The following is a 17675-nucleotide window of genomic DNA, read 5'->3' as shown; positions in this document are numbered from 1 at the left end:
GAGGAAAAAGTCTCAGCTGGTACATGTACAAACCCCCAAATTACGCTACAAAGTACGAGGCCTTCCCAGAGCTCTGTTTATAATATCACAAATAACTTGAACAATTGCCTTCCAGCTCTAATGAATAATCTGAAACAAATGCAATGATTTATAAACATTTTTTTTTCTGCTCTTGATAGCAAATGCTGGTGGATTTACCACTTCCATAAAGAGATAGCTCAATTTACCACCAAGCCCCAAATCCATATGCTGGAATAAAATTATTACAATTGAAACTCTTTTAAAAAGTTTTACTATGAGGAATTTTTGCCAATTGTTTTCAATTACTTGACTCAAAATTATTTTAATATGCATTTTTGAAGAGAAGGACTTGAAGAAAAGGCACAGCTGGATTTAGGACTACTATATCCCTATCTCCATACTACATGCCTTCCAGTGGATCTTGGCTTGACAGTGCAGGATTTCTCTTCTCAGACCTCAGTTCTTCTAGGTCAGGCTTTTTGGAGCACTTTTTATTACTACAGTTCTTAAAAGGTGCTAAGTATCCACCATACCAAGCAATCTACTGGACATCAATGCCTGGAAAATATTTATTGAATTATTTATTGCTAAACTGTCTTTCCAATGAAGTCACTTTATGATCAGTTTATTAGTAACTCAATTTAGTGAATAGGGTGAAATGGTTTTCTGAAGCTAGAAGAGAGAACTCCATCAACTCCAAGAAGCTCAAGCTTTGGTAGATCTGTAGAAATAATTCCTTCATGTTTCTGATTTTTTTCAAAGCTCACAGAAGAAATAGCTGCCAAAGTGGTTTTTCCTTTCTTTTATTGTGCAATTTCACTCAAGTCAGATCAAGTTACCCAACTGAACCTGTAAACATCAATAGTGCATTGAATTTTGGACCAGATTTTCTAGAGATTAAGTTCCACACAAGCACCAAAATAAGTAGCCAGGTTTTCAATAAAGCTCTTCTAGATCCAGTTTTGGTGGTTCTACATGTCAAACATGGCTGTTGAGTGTTTTGAAAAAACTGAGGTTGGATTCTTAGGAGCTTTGATTGTTGCCACCCTGGTTGACACTTTACACCTGCTGGAGACCTGCACTCCAGGGCCTAACTCTGGACACATGAAAAAAGTAATTTATGGGATAAAATCCCTTCGCTCAAACAAGTGAATCTACTTCAAGCCCCAACTAAACCTACTTTAAAAACCCATTTTAAAAACCTTTAAACCTTTAAAAACTTTAAACTGATTGAGCACAAATACAAAGCTCACTTGCTCTATTACTCTACTCATAACAAAAAGGATTCTTTTTTTTTTTTTTTCCCTAGAACAAACAGTGTGTCTTCTTTCATAACCTTTTGCACAAAATCAGCTACCACTGACCATTCAGGACCAGACTGTCTCCCCGAGGATGGCAGCCTCAAGGCAGCAGGGGCAGGGCTCCAGTCCTTTAAACTGGTGTATGGAAAGTCAAATCCATTCCCTAGGCTACTTATCTGACAAAAGGTTCAGCTTGGCTTCACCCCCAAGTGTGATTCCTACAGTACATCATCCACTGCTTACAGGAGAGCTGAGTCTCAAAATCCTCCTGATGATCCCATGGCGGGAGATTTCAACAAACCTTCAGAATCCAGACTCACAAGGATGGAAAAAGATTCTCACCTAAGCAGAGCTCAGGTGGTTATTCCACATGGCTGCTCTAACCCTCATCCTCAAAAAGAGGATGAAAAACTAGGAGAAAGCGAATAAATGTCCTCAAGCCATTCCCTGCAATGCCCATCACAAAGGGCTGCCTGCCCTGTGATTACCTTTGCCAAAGACAATCCTCCAGAAATCACTCATTTCCCACAGCTCTGAATTAGAAATAAATAGCTCAGATGACACCCAGCACAAGAATCAGAACTGCTTATACAGAATTTAGACCACAGTGACAAATCTATGTTTCCAGGGAGGTGAGGGCCTGGATTCAGAGTGGCCAAGCATCACCCAGGACAAAGAGGAACAGAGGAAGAGCCAGCTCAGGGAGAGGCTGGGAAAGGAGAAGTATCTTTCAAAGGAGACAGATAATGGATGTATATATGCATAAATACATAGCTAGATCCGTAGATCAGAAGCATTATGCAAATTAATGCAGATCTGAATTTGCATAAGACCTCTAGCTTTTTGGCCCACTGCCCTCACCTAATCAAACCTGTGCTCTGTACCCGGGTGAGATCCTCTAGATCAGTATCAAAGGGTAGGAAATATCACAGCTGATAAAGAAGAATGAGTCATTTAATAAATAAACAAATGTTTTCAGTTTCTCATTTCATTTATCTGATGAACTTTCCAAACCAGCTTCACTGGTGTTTCACCCTGGTGTGGAGCAGAGCTCCCCACAGCATTTGGCCTGAAGAAGCTCCTGTGACAGTGTCCTGCCTGGACACCACGGAGGGGGAAAGGTCTGCTGAGGGGACCTGAAACCAAAACCACCAGCAGGAAGACACAGAAAAGGAAACCCTACAGAGAGCCAATGCCAAGAACAGTCTGTCTGTTCACTTCCTCCCAGGTTCTTCTCTTCCTTCCTGCTGACACTTTCCTTCCATGTCAGCATCTTCAGCAACACTTAAGCCCCTGAGAAATCTGAGTCTCACCTTCAAAGTCTCCAAAGCATCTGGGAATCAGAGCACAATGTATTTACTGCAGAATCAAGACTTCTAAAAACAGGACTTTGACTCATGATCCAGGGAGCTGATCCTGCTATTTTTTTCCCTCTAAGCTACTCTTTGACACTTTTGGAAGAGCTCTCTAAGATGCCTATTTTACCAGTGCAGAACACCACGACTGAGAGATGAACCACTGATAGCAGCACTACAGACTTTCCCTCAAATGTTAGCAACAAAACACCACTTGGGATATTTTGCATTTGTAGGGGAAATGACTAGCAACTACAAACTCAGACAATATAAGTGCCTGATTCTGGGATTTTAAACCATTATATTCTGAATATTTCGAGTCAGAAAGCTGGCTGAAAATCTCATTAAAAAAAAAAATCACATTCCTGGATTTCCTACAATCATAGTTATACCACAATAACATGTAGCCCAGCATCTTTGACACTGTCCTGTAGCTGATACTCAAGAGAAGACTGTGGAGATGGGACAGAACCATTGCAGACATGCTCTCCCAGGTTTCAGCAATCACATACCTATGAACTTCCCTAAATCACTTGCCAGACCATTGCCCTGCTGGACCTTTCCTGGGTGAACTTCTCTAGTCTCTAATGAACCCAACATGATGGGGCAATGACTTCTGCAATTTAATTATGAGTTATATCAAGAAGACATGCTTTTGGTTATTTCAAACATGCTGCTCCACAGTCTGAGTGAAGGCCCCCAAACTCCATTATTGTGAGAAACAGTAAATATTCATTCACTACTTGCCTTTTCTGCATCTTTCTTGATCTTACAAATCCCCCTCAGCCTCATACTGTCTCTCTCATCTACTCTGAGCCCTGAAGCCCAGCAGTACACAAACAAGATAATCACAGAAACAATTCCAATGACCTCAACACGTCACGCTTAAAACAAAAAGTGCTCTTTTCTAGGAGTTAACCTTCAATGACAGCAACATTTGGAACACATTCTTTTCACTCTTCTAGTCCTCCAAGTACCATGATGCTCTGTTGGAGTGGGTGTCTTGGAAGATGTGATCTCATGATAGCCATGGAAGCCCAAGGAGTAAATCTGGCATGTAGGAGGAGAGCAAGTGGTATCAGATTAGAGGCTGCAGGCAGGTGCTCCTGCTGGAATGCTCACACAAGTGCTGACATGCTGGGAAGGCAGGGAAGGACTGAGGGGGTCATGGAAACAAGAATCATTGCTAATTGAACTGCTAAACCATCTCTTGTAGCCGAACTTCACATGAGCACACAGAGAGGAACACCAGAAGAGAGAGACATCACTACCTGTGTGCACAGTATTTCTATTCTCCAGCAGATCTGAAAGCAGCCTTCACCCAAAATTTAAAAGCTGGGCCCCAATTTTCTACTATTTGCACTACTTGAGGTTAGAATTCTACATTCTTGCCCCTCCTTCAAGAAACTGAAAAATCTGGTGAAGAAACAGAAAAAGAACAGCCTTGAATCCAATGCTTCACTCATTACCACAGCTGCAGAAATATTCATTAGAGCCTCTGCTGAGAAAAGCTCCACTTGCAAAGAACACATCCTACAGTAATGAATGTTTACTGAACCAGACATTTAAAAGAACCCCCAAAACAGCAAAAACCCCCCAAAGGGTGAAAAATTACCTTTCCCCAAAAAACGAAGCATATTTTACAGAAGGGAAACATCTTGGGTGATGAATACTGAAATAATTCTAAAATGATCAATGAATTGACCCCTAGAACCACTGTTTTCTTATCTACAAGGATCCAACACCTAAAATGATGGCCATGATCTGCCCTGGAGAATAATTTTGTCTTTTAATGGGCTTTGCAAACCCCCACCACCTCAACATCCACCGACTGGGCTTCTTGTTTGCCTGAAAAGGATGCTTCAAATCACTTCTGCAGCTATTTTGTGACACACAGAGGAATTCCTTACCTTTCACACTACACAAACACAGTGCAAATGTGGCTGGTAAAGGACTTTTTTTTTTGCTGTGTAGGGCATAGGAAATATGCATTTAATGCAATAGCTTAACTCTGCTGCATGTGCTACACCGAGTTCAAGTCTCTTGACAATATTTGTTTATTCCTTCCTTAAACAACTGGGCACCACTCTCTGCCCTTCCAAGCCACCAAAACCTTTTTTTCACAGCTTTTGGCACTTCCAAAATAAAAGCCCAAGAAGTCCCTTAACGTGACATCTTCTATCCTCTCATTCCAAGTGGCAAATGTTGGATCAACAATACTCCATGAACTACTGGAGGGGAGTTAATTACAGATACAAACAAGCAGCAGTCTCGATCAACTGAAGGAAAAATTTGAGACAAGTTAAGTAAATTATGCAGTTTATTATCATCATGTCTCTTGCTTTGTCTTATCCCTGGACATCATCACCTGCTGCAGGCTCAACTGAAGCAATACTCTCTATCCTTCTTCCAGGTTAATTATTGCTTAGGCCTGCTTCCTTTTACATCTACTTATAGACCCTGCCAGGATTAGGAAAATTCGATTTGGGTTAACTCAAAACTGCCTTTTAAAAAATTTTATTTATTGTTATTGTGGGGGTTTTTTCCTTGCAAAAATGAAAAAAAAAATTATTTTGCCGCGGGTCAAGCAAAATATAAAATTTGACATGAAAAGTGAAACAGTATTTTCACCTCAGGTTGGGAATATTTTCCAGGTCTATGCAACATGAAGCACTTTATTCTGAGCACTGGTAATAAAAGCCAAGAAAATGGCTGGATTAATGATTTTCTTTCCTATCTACCAGTAACACAGGTAGGGGACTCTCAGATTCTCACTCTCCATATGGTGAATACTTGAAGTATTCACTCTAACACTTGAAGTCCATTAAAACTGGAAGAAATGGGAGAGTCTGAAGCACAACCTTCAACACACTGAAATGAGAATTACAGCAGAAGTTGAAAAATATTGGCTCATTCAGGTACATTGACTTACACACATATCTACTCATTAAACTTTTGGGGAGCAGAAAAGTGCTGCAAATGTTTTGCAAGTGATAAAATTATTCCTGTAGGTCATATCAAAACAATTTTCCTGAAAGCACCTCCACTGGTGGAAAGGATTTTATAAACACAGCCTCAGTTCCTGAATAGTTTCAGTGAACGAAGGGTTCATTTGGCACAAAATGTTTGGGCAAATGGTCGTATTATGAAACAAGTTCAGCATTTCCACTCTCCTGAACACGAGCAACACAAACACCAGTATTTAGAACAAATATTTCCTCTGATTTCTCTGGACAGAAATGCCTGAAAACAAACTTAAGTGCCGGGAATTATAATCAAACAACAACAGCAGTCAAAAACCCTGACTTCAGGAACATCATAATTATGTAAAGCAGGAATGAATTTAATAAGTTTGGGGTTGGCTTGGTAGTGCAAAGCCAACACAAACAAAGAACCCAAAATAAATCAAAACAAACAACCACCTTAACTCCACCTTCCCTATAAAATTCACCAGAGCCGTACATTCTTTTCCCCAGCACTTGGGAACACATAAATGGACATGTAGCCTGTGTGAAGGGACAAACTGGGCATTTGTTGGAATCTTTCTAATTGAAGCTCAGCTTTCTAGAGTTCTTCTTTGAGTTCTGACTTCAAATTGAAATAATCAAAGCAAAAGTCAGTTCATATCTGGGATATTCATGTCATTCCAGAGCACAAGAATGAGTTTTCATTTTCTTTCGAAGCACCCAAGCCAGTGGTTCACTCAGAATTTATAGCTCACAGGAGTTCATGCAGTTATTTTTAATAAGTGAGTAAAATCAAGCCTCTCAGACTTGCTTAAGATGCTCACAGAGGGAGTTTCAAAGATTTCTGTAAGTACTAAATAACACTTGGTGACATACAGACAATCTCAGGCCTACTAAAGCACAGGCAGCAAATATTGTGACTGATATCTGGTGTGAGCACAGAAGTTTTGGTGCACTGGGACCAGAGTGCTCAGCATCTTGAACAACAAGCCCTAAATGACGGGTCACCCCCCAAAAATCTAATCCCACTAAATCACTATCGGGTCCAGAAACCATTCACTGCTGTCATACTAGTAATTTTTATGGAGTTTCTGCCTAATTTCAGACGCAGTTTCTTGCTTATGTCTTCCAAATAAACAACAGAAATAATTAAATAAATGAAGTTTCTCAACTTTTTCAAACAATTCTGCTCTGTCCTACAGCACAATCCTGTATGTCTACTCCAGTCTTATTTATTTAACAAAGTATATTTTAAATACAGAACCAGAAAACAGATGGGATTGGCAGGGACCTCTGGAGATCATCCAGTCCAACCCCCTGCTCAAGCAGGGTCACCTGGAGCAGGTTGCACAGGACTGTGACCAGAAAATCATTCTTGTAGATATGCCCAGTGACTTTTTAATGAGTACTTATTATTGCTATTATTATTTTGATGCCAGCTACAGTCATCAAAAAAGTCATATTAAAACATACTACCATCAACTAGTCCATGTCCCTTCCTGCCCCTCTTTTATGCAAAACTACATCTTATGCTCTGATACAACTCCAGTAAGGAAGGTGCACACAGGGAGTATTTTGAGATGTCAGAGAAGGAACTGGATTGAAGTCTGAAGGTAGTGGAAAAACAATCCTCTACCTTGGTCTTGTAGTTTGACACATACTTTCAAGTTTGCACATTGTGCACCGAAGTCAAAGGGATAATGTCAATATGCAGAAATCCATGGAAAGTGGGAGACAGCAAAGGCAGGGCTCTGTGGAAAGTTGAGAACCCTAAAATCTACTCAACAAGGAAATTTACTCTGAACTTTTCATCTCGTACTCATTCATGCTGGAAAAGAGTTAGGTTTCATCTTGTAACACACTGAGCAACTATGTAGCAGAGAGTCTTTTTGATGGCTGTTTCTTGACTGTATAAATCATAATATTTACCATAAATCAGCCCTGCCAAGAACTGGCTGCATTCTAAGCACAGCACAACGACAGTGACTCTCTTAGAAATCAGAGACTTTGCTGCTCTCCACTTTAATGTCTTCTTGTAATCCATGTGAATTCAGTGTTTTCACTGATCTTTGCAATTTCTAGCATGGGAAAAGACATCACTCCTTAGGGAAGGCTTGAATGGCACACACATCTGACTGGGAAACACACCTATTATAGGCTGAAATCCTGCACTCTCAGGTGAACACACATCCTCCCTTTTTTTAAAGTGCTAAACACAATGTGGCTCCCAAAGCTTTGGTTATTTTCAATGTATTTTACAGGTTTTCCTCTCAATATAGGGCAGACTGGTTAGAAATTTGCTATTACGAGAAAGTTAAGATGAATTAACAAAAGATACAAAACTGACACAGAAAAGATGAAGCAGTAAGGACACAATATAAAACTCTCAGCTTTCTGAACCAAGACACTGCAGGCTTATCAGACCAACTGACAGAGCATCTGTATGGGATTTAACTGATTTAACTTACACATATAAACTTCACACTCTAAGCTGACCATTCTTTACTTTCCTGAGTGTTCCACATAGAGAAATCTTTACTGTGATTGATTACCTCCTCCGGGGAGTTAAGTATTAAAAAAAAAAAAGGCTCAGACAACAAGAAGACTTGCAGAAACAAGAGACTGAGATTGATGCTGCTGTCACACAGCTCCCAGTTTCTTAATTTATTATGACAGTCTGAGAATCTACCTTCATAGTTGACAGAGACCAAGATTTATTCCACGCTTCTGATTATTTCCCCATACCTAAGAAAAAACCCTGGGCCCGTGCTGATTTATACTCTCACTTGTTTCGGTACTTCTCAGATCACACTGGCTTAAGAAAGCAAACATATGGCAAATTAACATGTAAAGAAAGTTATATCTCATTTAAACTCCAGAGATTAATGTGAGGTGACCAAACATTAGAGTACTTTTAAAAGGGAGAAACTTTCGGATGCAGGAATAGAAGCAGCAGGCTCAGAAAAGCCCCGTGTTCAGATTCCAGCCTCAGAGAGGGCTGGATATCAGAAACCTTCCCACTAACCACAGAGAGAATTCCGGATTTTTATTGGAGTTTGGAAGATCATCAGAACTAACATATAAACCCATCTTGAAAGAGAGATTTAATTGAGTTCTGGGATCTCCTGTTACCATTTGCACCATGAAGACTTTCACAAGATCCAGGCAATCGAGTAAGAGAAGCAGGCATATATGCAGACGTTGCATGTAAACATCTAATAAAGAATTGTCTATGGAACATTTACCTCCCAGCTATTCATATTTCCTCAGCACCCAGCCATCAGTCAGAAGAACAGTAGTACATGTTCTAAAATACCAAAAAGACTGGATACTTTAAATTGCTGTGATGAATCACAACTGCTATTATTAATCTAATGTACAGACCAAACGACTGATAAAAGATCTGAAACCAGAAATACAGTAAAAATCACTTGGCTGAAGAAATATGTCAGAAATAACTAACTTTCTCTTGCATCTGAAAAATAAAGAACTTTAAAAAACACATTTTAAGTTTTTCATGCTGAAAGAAGGCATTTGTCACTAAAATTCAGTTTGTTGTGCTATTTGCAGCGTGGATTTTTGGGAACGCACTCACTGCAGCTTGACTGGGGGAGGTTCAGCAGCTAAATACCTCTGGGCTCCTATTTGCAGGGCACCCCTCATCCCAAAGTTCTTACTCTGCTCCAAGCACCTCATCACTGCAGGAATACAGAACTCATGAAGGTGTAAAACATACACATACATCTATTGTTAAACCTTGCATTTCAACAGTTTTCATCTAGTCTGTAAACAGATATTTACATCATATACATATAAATACATAGATATTTATATTATATACATTCCCTTTCCCATCTGGGAATCTGGCCTGGGCCCCTCACAGTTAGAGCAGCTCCCACCCAACTCGACCACTGAGCCCTGATCTGAGAGTCTGACCTGCCTCTCTTAAGGCATAAAACAACTGCCAAGTCCTGAAATTCTGCTCATTTCTAGCGATTCCAGCGAGAAAGAGCTTCAAGATTTACATAATTAACCTTCTCTACAAAAATACCATCATTTTACACGAGTTCTAATAAAAATGAGGAGTTCTGAAAAGAAGAGTATTGGGTGTATTCAACCTTCCTCCATCTGCCAAGGAGCTTGAGATTACCAACCACGAAAATCTGGAAGGGAATTTATGACTGATAATATTATTAGAGGCCCTGCTGACGTGCTGGAGGAAGACAACACTTAACTGTCAGCTCATCTTTCTGGAACTGGGAAAGAAGGGCGAGGAAAACTGGAGAAGAAGGCCAAAGAAATGGACACTTTTTCAGCTTCTCTTTAAAAGATTTTTTTTAAAATTAAACTAAAAATAACTTTCCAAAAGCTGTTTAGTTTTTTATTAAAAATGTTCACATTTTTAAAAAAAAAATCGATTTGATCTGTTGGGAAACATAAAGAAAAATAAACATCAGTAACAGAAGCATTTGTTTGGAGTTTCAGCAAGCAACACATTGTGCACAGCTGTCTGGAAAAGAAAAATCCAGCTAAATTAAAAGGAAGACACTGGTCTCTTTAATCATAGCAGTGATTATGCAATGCTGAGTTATGTACCACTACTTGACATTACACATCTGGGAGCTCTAGAAAGGATTTCTCATCCATTTGCAGCTCTCCTCCCACTTCATGTAGGACTGTCAGATCAGGCCACAATCCCACATCCCAGTGTGAACATTCAAACAGCAGGGTAGGAACGGGCAGATTTTGATTTCCAACTGGTTTGGCTTTATTTTGAAATAAAAACATGGAGCACTGGAACATTCACTGAAAGATGATGAGCAGTATGAGGGGATATACATATATTTAAAGGATGATCTGAAGGCTGAACTCAGAGGTCTTTCCCAACCTAAATAATTCTGTGATTCTCTGCGTGTGTATTCTAATGTTAGTTTTGCCACCTGAGTCAGACTGCAGATTTGTACCACCCAGGCAGGAGTTAAGCCAACATGCCAGGGGTTAAAACCTCTTCTCTCCTAAAATAAGCCAACAGATATTAAAGGAGCACTGCAACACAGGCACTCGGGTTTAGATCTTAAGCTCAGACCTCAGAAGAAATGAAATTGTGGGATTTCAAACATGAAGTTTTATACAGATTCAGGATCCCAAGGTCCATTCTATAACAGGCACCTCGAGGCCTGTGACTCATCTGCCCCTGGTTTGCCTCAGAAGTTTCTCCTTTAGCTGCAGGCTCCCAAATGCTGCAGCTGCTGCTTTGCTTCCCCCACCACAGCTGGCCAAGCAACACCACTCCTGGAGCAGGTTCCCTTGCTCCAGGGAAAGAGCCACCACCTCTCCTTCCCCACAGGGGTTTCCACGTGACTTAGTCGCTCTGTCAAGAAATGCAAAGCAGCATCTGAGAACAGAAATATAAAAAACCTGATGTCCATCACTGAGGCTGGAAAATGAGGCCTTCTGCCCCAAGCACACCTCCAAGGCTGTGGACATAGCCAGGACTTTGATATTCCCTTCCCAGCTGACACTGTGCTTGTGTCCACCACACTGAGCATCCATGAAACCCGTAATGCACACTGGTAACTGCATTTCTGGCTGGGTTTATAACCAGAAGTTCACTCAGCTTCCCAGGATTCTTCTCGATCAGACACAGGATTAGCTGCTGAAGAACCATGAACTAGGCTGGACCATCAAAACCTAATTCTATAGTTTATCTGCAGGAGGTCTGACACACAACAGAATCAACTGAGACGACGTATTATAGATGTCAAAATTAAGTAATTGCTATTTTTCTGTAAGAGAAATTACAGTTGCACAGAATATTTGAAATAAGAGTGTGTATGTAAGCAGGGATGCAGAAGGGTAAGGATTCTATTTTTGGTGCAGACATTGAGATGCCTCAATCATCCTGTGTGAAGATTGAGAAGTAACTTCATCTGTTTGCCCTAGTTACTCACCTATAAATCAATTAAAATTATACTTTTCCTTACAGGACTTTCTGAGGACAAATCTATTAGTATTTGCAAGGTATTCATGTATGTTCCTACATTACAGCAATTAATACCACAGAAAAACCTATAAATAAAATAGTCTCTGAATACATTATAATAGATTTTTTTTCTCTATGCTGCTTTGTATCTTTTTAGATACTTTCTAAGAACTTTCTTTTGCAACCACCTTGAGCACACTTACTAATGAGAGAAACATAAAAATCAGAGGACTTCGTGGAACCTGTCCTTATCCTTAGGAAAAAAGAAGAGTTAAGATGAGTGCAGCCTGGAAGCAAGAAAAAGCGAAGCTTATTCCCTATTAAAAAAGCAACTACCACGAATCAGAGCAAAGGATAAAATAATATAAAACAACTTACAGTTTAGGAAGAACTTCCTCACAAAACAGTCTGCCTCCAGGAGAAAAGGAGACAAGAGAAGAATTTGGAGGAGCTGCTACGTAGTTTTCTCAAATAAGAACCAACAACCATCAGCTTTTGTTTCTACATGTTTTTCTTGCACACTCTTCATTCCCCATTTTTTTCCCATTCTGACCAGAGATAGGTGAATTTCAGAAGGCTTGGAACAGCTGGAGTATCAGCTGAGCCCTCTGGCAAGGAAATTCGGGGAAGCAAAGCTCTCTGCTCTCTGATCTGAACAGTCCTGGCACTCTCTTCCACCCTCTATTTGCAGATGCTGAATAAATTTGGGAGACTCAGTCAGGAATATCAGCAAGAACTGCTTTCAGCAAGGTTTCTAGCAAGCTAAACCCCAAGGTTTAGAAATCCATGATAAAATTCAGAACTCCCTCCTTTGGTGATGCCTCAGACCAACACAGCACATAACATCTCCCAGGAAGTTTATTTTTTTATATAGTAGGGGAAACATTAATGTGAGATAATGAGAGACTTTCAGGAGAAAGGAAGAATAATTCAATGCTCTTTCTGAATTTCCCAGAGGGAGTAACAAACAATTGCACTGCCTCATTCACTTCTGCAGAGATACAAAACCAAACCAGTAAAAATCGAATTCTTGATGACCATTTAATCTTCTTTTTCGTCTTCCCTTCCCTGGAAGAAAACTAGTCCTTTTCTTTTATCTTATCCATTGATATTCCAGTACAGATTTTACCAGATACCTGAGAACAGACTCCAAATTACTACATAGATGGGCAAAGTGTTTGGCAATAACAGGAAGAAGGCTCAGTTATGCCATAATTCTTCCTGAAGGCAAGAGGGAAAATGAAAAGGGACAGCATGACCCAACATATGAAAGACACAAAGGAAGAAAAACCAATTTAGCTCATGGAGAGAAAAATTATCAAGTAAGAAAGAATATCTGGACCAGTGAACTAATTGCTTATAAAAAAACCCCAGATGGGTATTTCATATAAGACGAGGGAAAACATATTTCTTGACTGGTTTCAAACCTATTGCATGAGACCAAATCTCAATCTGGCATCCACTGAGCAGATCTTAAAGCAATTTTTGAGAAAGAACTACTTCCATTTCAAGTGATTGCAGTGCTAAAATAAATGATTTTTAGCCAGACAAGGATCTCATCCTATTTGAATACCCTGTGGGGACATTTCATGCTATATTTGAGAAGTTCCTCAATAAAAACACCAAATAAGCCAGGTTCCTGTGAGGACAGCTGGGGGAATTTTCCAGTACAAATTTTAGCCATGAATTCTTAACCAAATTATCTCTTCCCAACAAATAAATGAAGGAAGGAAGGAAGGATGGAAGGAGAAAGGACATTGCTACTAATCCTCTGCAGCATTCTTTGTCTCCTTAAAATTCATAAAAAATAAGGGGTTTGTCAAAAAGCAGGAACAGGTGGAAAAAAGTGGGCTCCTCAAAACTTTAATTCCTTCCAATGCCTAATTTCATCATGGTGAAAGAAAACATTTCTGGAAGAAGCAAACCAATTTCCAAAATTTTACAGAAATCCTAATTTAAATGTGTATGTTTTGGTTTTGATTTGAGATCTCACTGCAACCTCCTAAATCCAGCCAACTGCATTTACATATTTCTGGTTTCAAAAAAAACCCAAACCAAAACCCAAGTAGCTGAGTAGGACTTAATGAAAATATAATTATAAATTTGACTTCTTTGTAGATTTAACCTCTGTGTTTCATGACCAGAGAGCAACAACACAGACAGCAGGTCCAAAAAAACCCCACAGATCTCCTGAATGGCTCATCCTTTACCAGGTCACTCCTTTTGCTGATCATTGTTCAAAAGGTTTTTTCCCTACTACAATGGAAGTAATTTGGAATTAGAATAAATAAGAGGGGTTTTTTTTTATTTTTAAAATTAATGCGTGGCTGCTCTTTGTATAAGAAATACCTCTGGCACAATTAATCATCTGACCACCTCAGACTGAGGCAAATAAATCTATTTAGTTCATTCTATAACACATGAAATTTGGAAGTTTGAGTCAAAAGCCTGTCAGTGGTCAGGATATATAATTCATATGAACAAATACTACTCGGTTTAAAAAGGAACACAGTAGGAAATACACCTACTGAAAGGGTAACCAAATCCTTATTCTGACATTCCAGTTGCTCCACAGCTTCAAGTTCGTGCAGGCTGGGGATACTGGACTTCAGTATTTCTGGTTCACTGCCTCATTTCTTGATTTTTGTTGCAAATATCTCATTTTTTCCCAAGGTAAAGCTGCTGCCTGACACAGAAAAATATCCCTTTTGCACACTGTTTTATAAACATCACCTTGAAATTAATTTAGGACTGTACCAAAATACTGGTCATTGCATTTATATTAGAGACAGAAAGTCTCTAAGCACTGGTATTTAACTAAAAAATGACCACCAAGTAAGCAGGTATAGGAAACTGGCCATAGCAATAAAGGTTCATTTCCAGGTAATTGGTGTGAAGAAATTTTATGACAAAACATATACTTATTTAGCTTATAGGATAAACTCAACCTGTTTTAAAACAGAGCAATGGACATGAATAAAAAATACAGATCCCAAAATCTTCACATATTCTTTAATTTATGTTTATACACCATATCCTAGGAAGAGAAAAAAGGGGAGGGGAAGCTCTAAAGATATGACTGGAATTACAAAACCGGAAGAAACAGCCCAAATATATTTCAGTATATTTAATATATTTACCAGATTACTTTTCTTATAAAAAGAAGGCCAAACATCCAGCACGGGCTTTGGTGGTCAGGGTTTTCCTCAGCAATGGGATATTAAAGACTTGTTTTGATGTGCTGGGATTGAGAGTGACAGCTTTAAGGGTTTGGTCTGAACCAAACTGGGGTCAACAGAGATTTAAACTCAGTGTGATCTGGATCAGGTCTTTCCCTGAAAACACACCAGATGACAAAATGCAGCAAACAGGTGAGGCCAGAGCCGTGAAATTGGATTTTTTTTGGCCAGAATTCAGTACTCACCAAGGCAGTTGTGGCCATCATGGGCCAACATGAACCCGTCATAGCACGTGCACCTGTAGTTGCCTGGGATGTTGATGCACTCGTGGACACAACCCCCGTTGTAAAAGTCATTCTCACACTCATCAATGTCTGAAACACAAGGGGAGGGAAAAAAACAGCTTTTTTAAAAAAAAGAGTGCTAAGAATACAGGAAAATTTCCCCCTTTTTTTTTTTTTTGGATATGTGCACATTCCTAATCTGCATCCAACACATGGTCAGGGAATCTGAATATATACAACTGAAAGATATATACTGAATATATATATTACATACATATATTTTTTTTGAATATACACAACTGAAAAACAGCAAGTCAATGTATGGAACACTCCTTCCCAAAATAACTGGAGTATCATCACAGTAAACAACGATACGCTGTCAAAAATTAAAAACAAACACCTGATTTTGGTACACTTGTTGTAGTTAAAAGGTAGGGGGGTATTTTTTTACTTTAAAGTAAGCAGACAATGAGTTCAAACATTGGTTTTGTTGTAACAAACAACCATCTGAAACATGCTGTTAATATGGCATGAGAAAAAGTGTGCCTTTTATAACAAAAGATTGTCTTCCCAAAATAAAAAATAAGCCCAATTATAATTTTCTGTATTAATCCACATACAGGAAGAACCACAAAAAATCCAGTGTTTTAGAAGATATAATAGAATTTTTTATTTTTTTTTTATTGCAATCTGGCCTGTATCTGAAAGAGTATCAAGAGTGATGAGAGATGCATTCTGCCTTAGCTACAAATCCTATTATCAAACCCCAAAACCACTTCTTCACTCATTCTAGAAAACACAACACTTTCTTCTTTTCACAGACTGTATTCTGGCTTACACCTGGAACATCAGCATCACAGTCACTGCTGTGAATCATTCAGTGGTGCACATCAACCAACTAAAAATACATAAATAATTAAAGATGACCTCACGGCTTGATGACTATCAGGCCTAAATTTGTGGTGTGCTACACCAAAAACCCCAGCTACTCTCCCTAATTTAGGCAGTCAATGATAAACAGATAAAATGATCTTTTTAGCAACTCACTGGTTAGTATTATCAGAACATTTCAAATGTGTCTTCCATTGCAGAGGTGCTTGACATACTTCTGAATTAGGTTTGTGGTTTTTTTCCCAAGCCTTCCCCCTCACGTTGGTCCCTCCCAGAAATCCACCTTAAACTCAGAGTAGCCCAGGTCTCCATCCACTTCCCTCCAGCAGCTCTGAAGCCCCCCTTTTACAATCTCCAAGCAGCCTGAAATTACAAATTTGGCTTTATCTGCAAAACCAATCAGCTACTTCATAACTCAGCATTCAGTACTGCAGAAATACTGGAAATAAGAAGCTGGAGGAAGGATCTTCCCCCAAAAATTACCTAAAGGTAAACCTCCTAGTCTTTCAACCACTGTTCTGTTTCAGAAAGTTCTCATCCTTTACTAACAATTTCCATTCATCTATTAATTGCCTTTTTTCAAACAATGAATCAAATAGGACTGTTTAAATAAGCAATGGGAGAGCCTTCAGAAGGGGCAATAAAAGTAAAATCAAAGAAATGTGAAACCTTTTGAATGTCTGCCCCTTATATAATTCTTATTTCTAAAAAGCCGCACTGTGATTTGGAGCACAGGGTGACCAGGTAATATAAATACTTATAATATAAATACTCAAGTTACAGAAAAGGCAATGTAAGAGATAAATAAACCACAAAAGTAACAAAAGGAGCAGATTCTTTTCATCTCTTTCTCAGGAGTTTGAGTCACAATAAATTTTGCAAAAGGATTAGAAAATTATTTCTCCCTTTTGTACCCCAATAGCTGTACAGAACTAGAGGTGGAACCAAACATCCTAACTCTTTTTTAGAGCCATGCTGTGGGTTTTTTCATGTTTCTTCCCCCTTCAAAACCATACTGCTGTATAAGAGACTTTCACCTGGCAGGCTGATGGAATTTCTATCTCCACTATTGCTAACAAAGCAACAAGGGGGTAAGAATGGTGAATTTAACCCTTCTTAAAAAAATCGAAACAAAACAGCCCCAAAAAAACAAAACCACAAAAAACTTCCCCACTTCCCTCTAAAAAAAGCAGATAAGAAAACCTCACGAAAAACATTCACAAAGCCTTTGAAGTCCAAATGTTGAACTTTTTTCAAGCCCCTGCTGCCAAGAGAAGAGCAAACAATGTGACCACCACCCCACCTTCTCTTCTCACATACCTGGAGGAAGGTGCATCTTTATTTTTAAAGAATGCCTCAGTGAAAGTGTGGATCAACTATAATTTATGGACAGAATACTACACCTGACGTGCCAGGATAAGGCTTCCTTAGAAAGCTTAATACAGAGTAAAAGCAGCAGGGGTACATAACACATAAAACCTGCAAGCTTGCTCTTAATTTTGACTATTGTAAAACTCAAAATTTCCTTTTGGGGAGGTCATATCCTCTTATTCTTTTTTTCCTCTAATTCACAGAATTGGGTGTATCAATCTGGACTCCAAACACCTCTAACTCAGAAAGCAATCTCTCCTTCTGAAATCTGTAGCTTCAACTACATATCCTTAACATTTTTAGCAGGTGATCACTTAATAATTG

General features: G+C 39.1%; 1 protein-coding gene across 4 annotated transcripts in view; it reads right to left on the bottom strand.

The window, feature by feature from the left end:
• The window catches only part of SCUBE1 (signal peptide, CUB domain and EGF like domain containing 1), a 175269-nt gene that overhangs the window by 132658 nt on the left and 24936 nt on the right, over nucleotides 1–17675 (bottom strand). For all 4 annotated transcript variants that reach the window (XM_064654102.1, XM_064654103.1, XM_064654101.1 and 1 more), the window contains exon 3: nucleotides 15051–15179. In XM_064654102.1, the coding sequence (XP_064510172.1) occupies nucleotides 15051–15179 (129 nt within the window). The remainder of the gene's footprint in view (nucleotides 1–15050; nucleotides 15180–17675) is intronic.

This window comes from Pseudopipra pipra, chromosome 5, assembly GCF_036250125.1.
Source record: "Pseudopipra pipra isolate bDixPip1 chromosome 5, bDixPip1.hap1, whole genome shotgun sequence".
In the NCBI taxonomy this organism is placed as follows: domain Eukaryota; kingdom Metazoa; phylum Chordata; class Aves; order Passeriformes; family Pipridae; genus Pseudopipra; species Pseudopipra pipra.
This window is presented reverse-complemented; position numbering and strand designations above follow the sequence as displayed.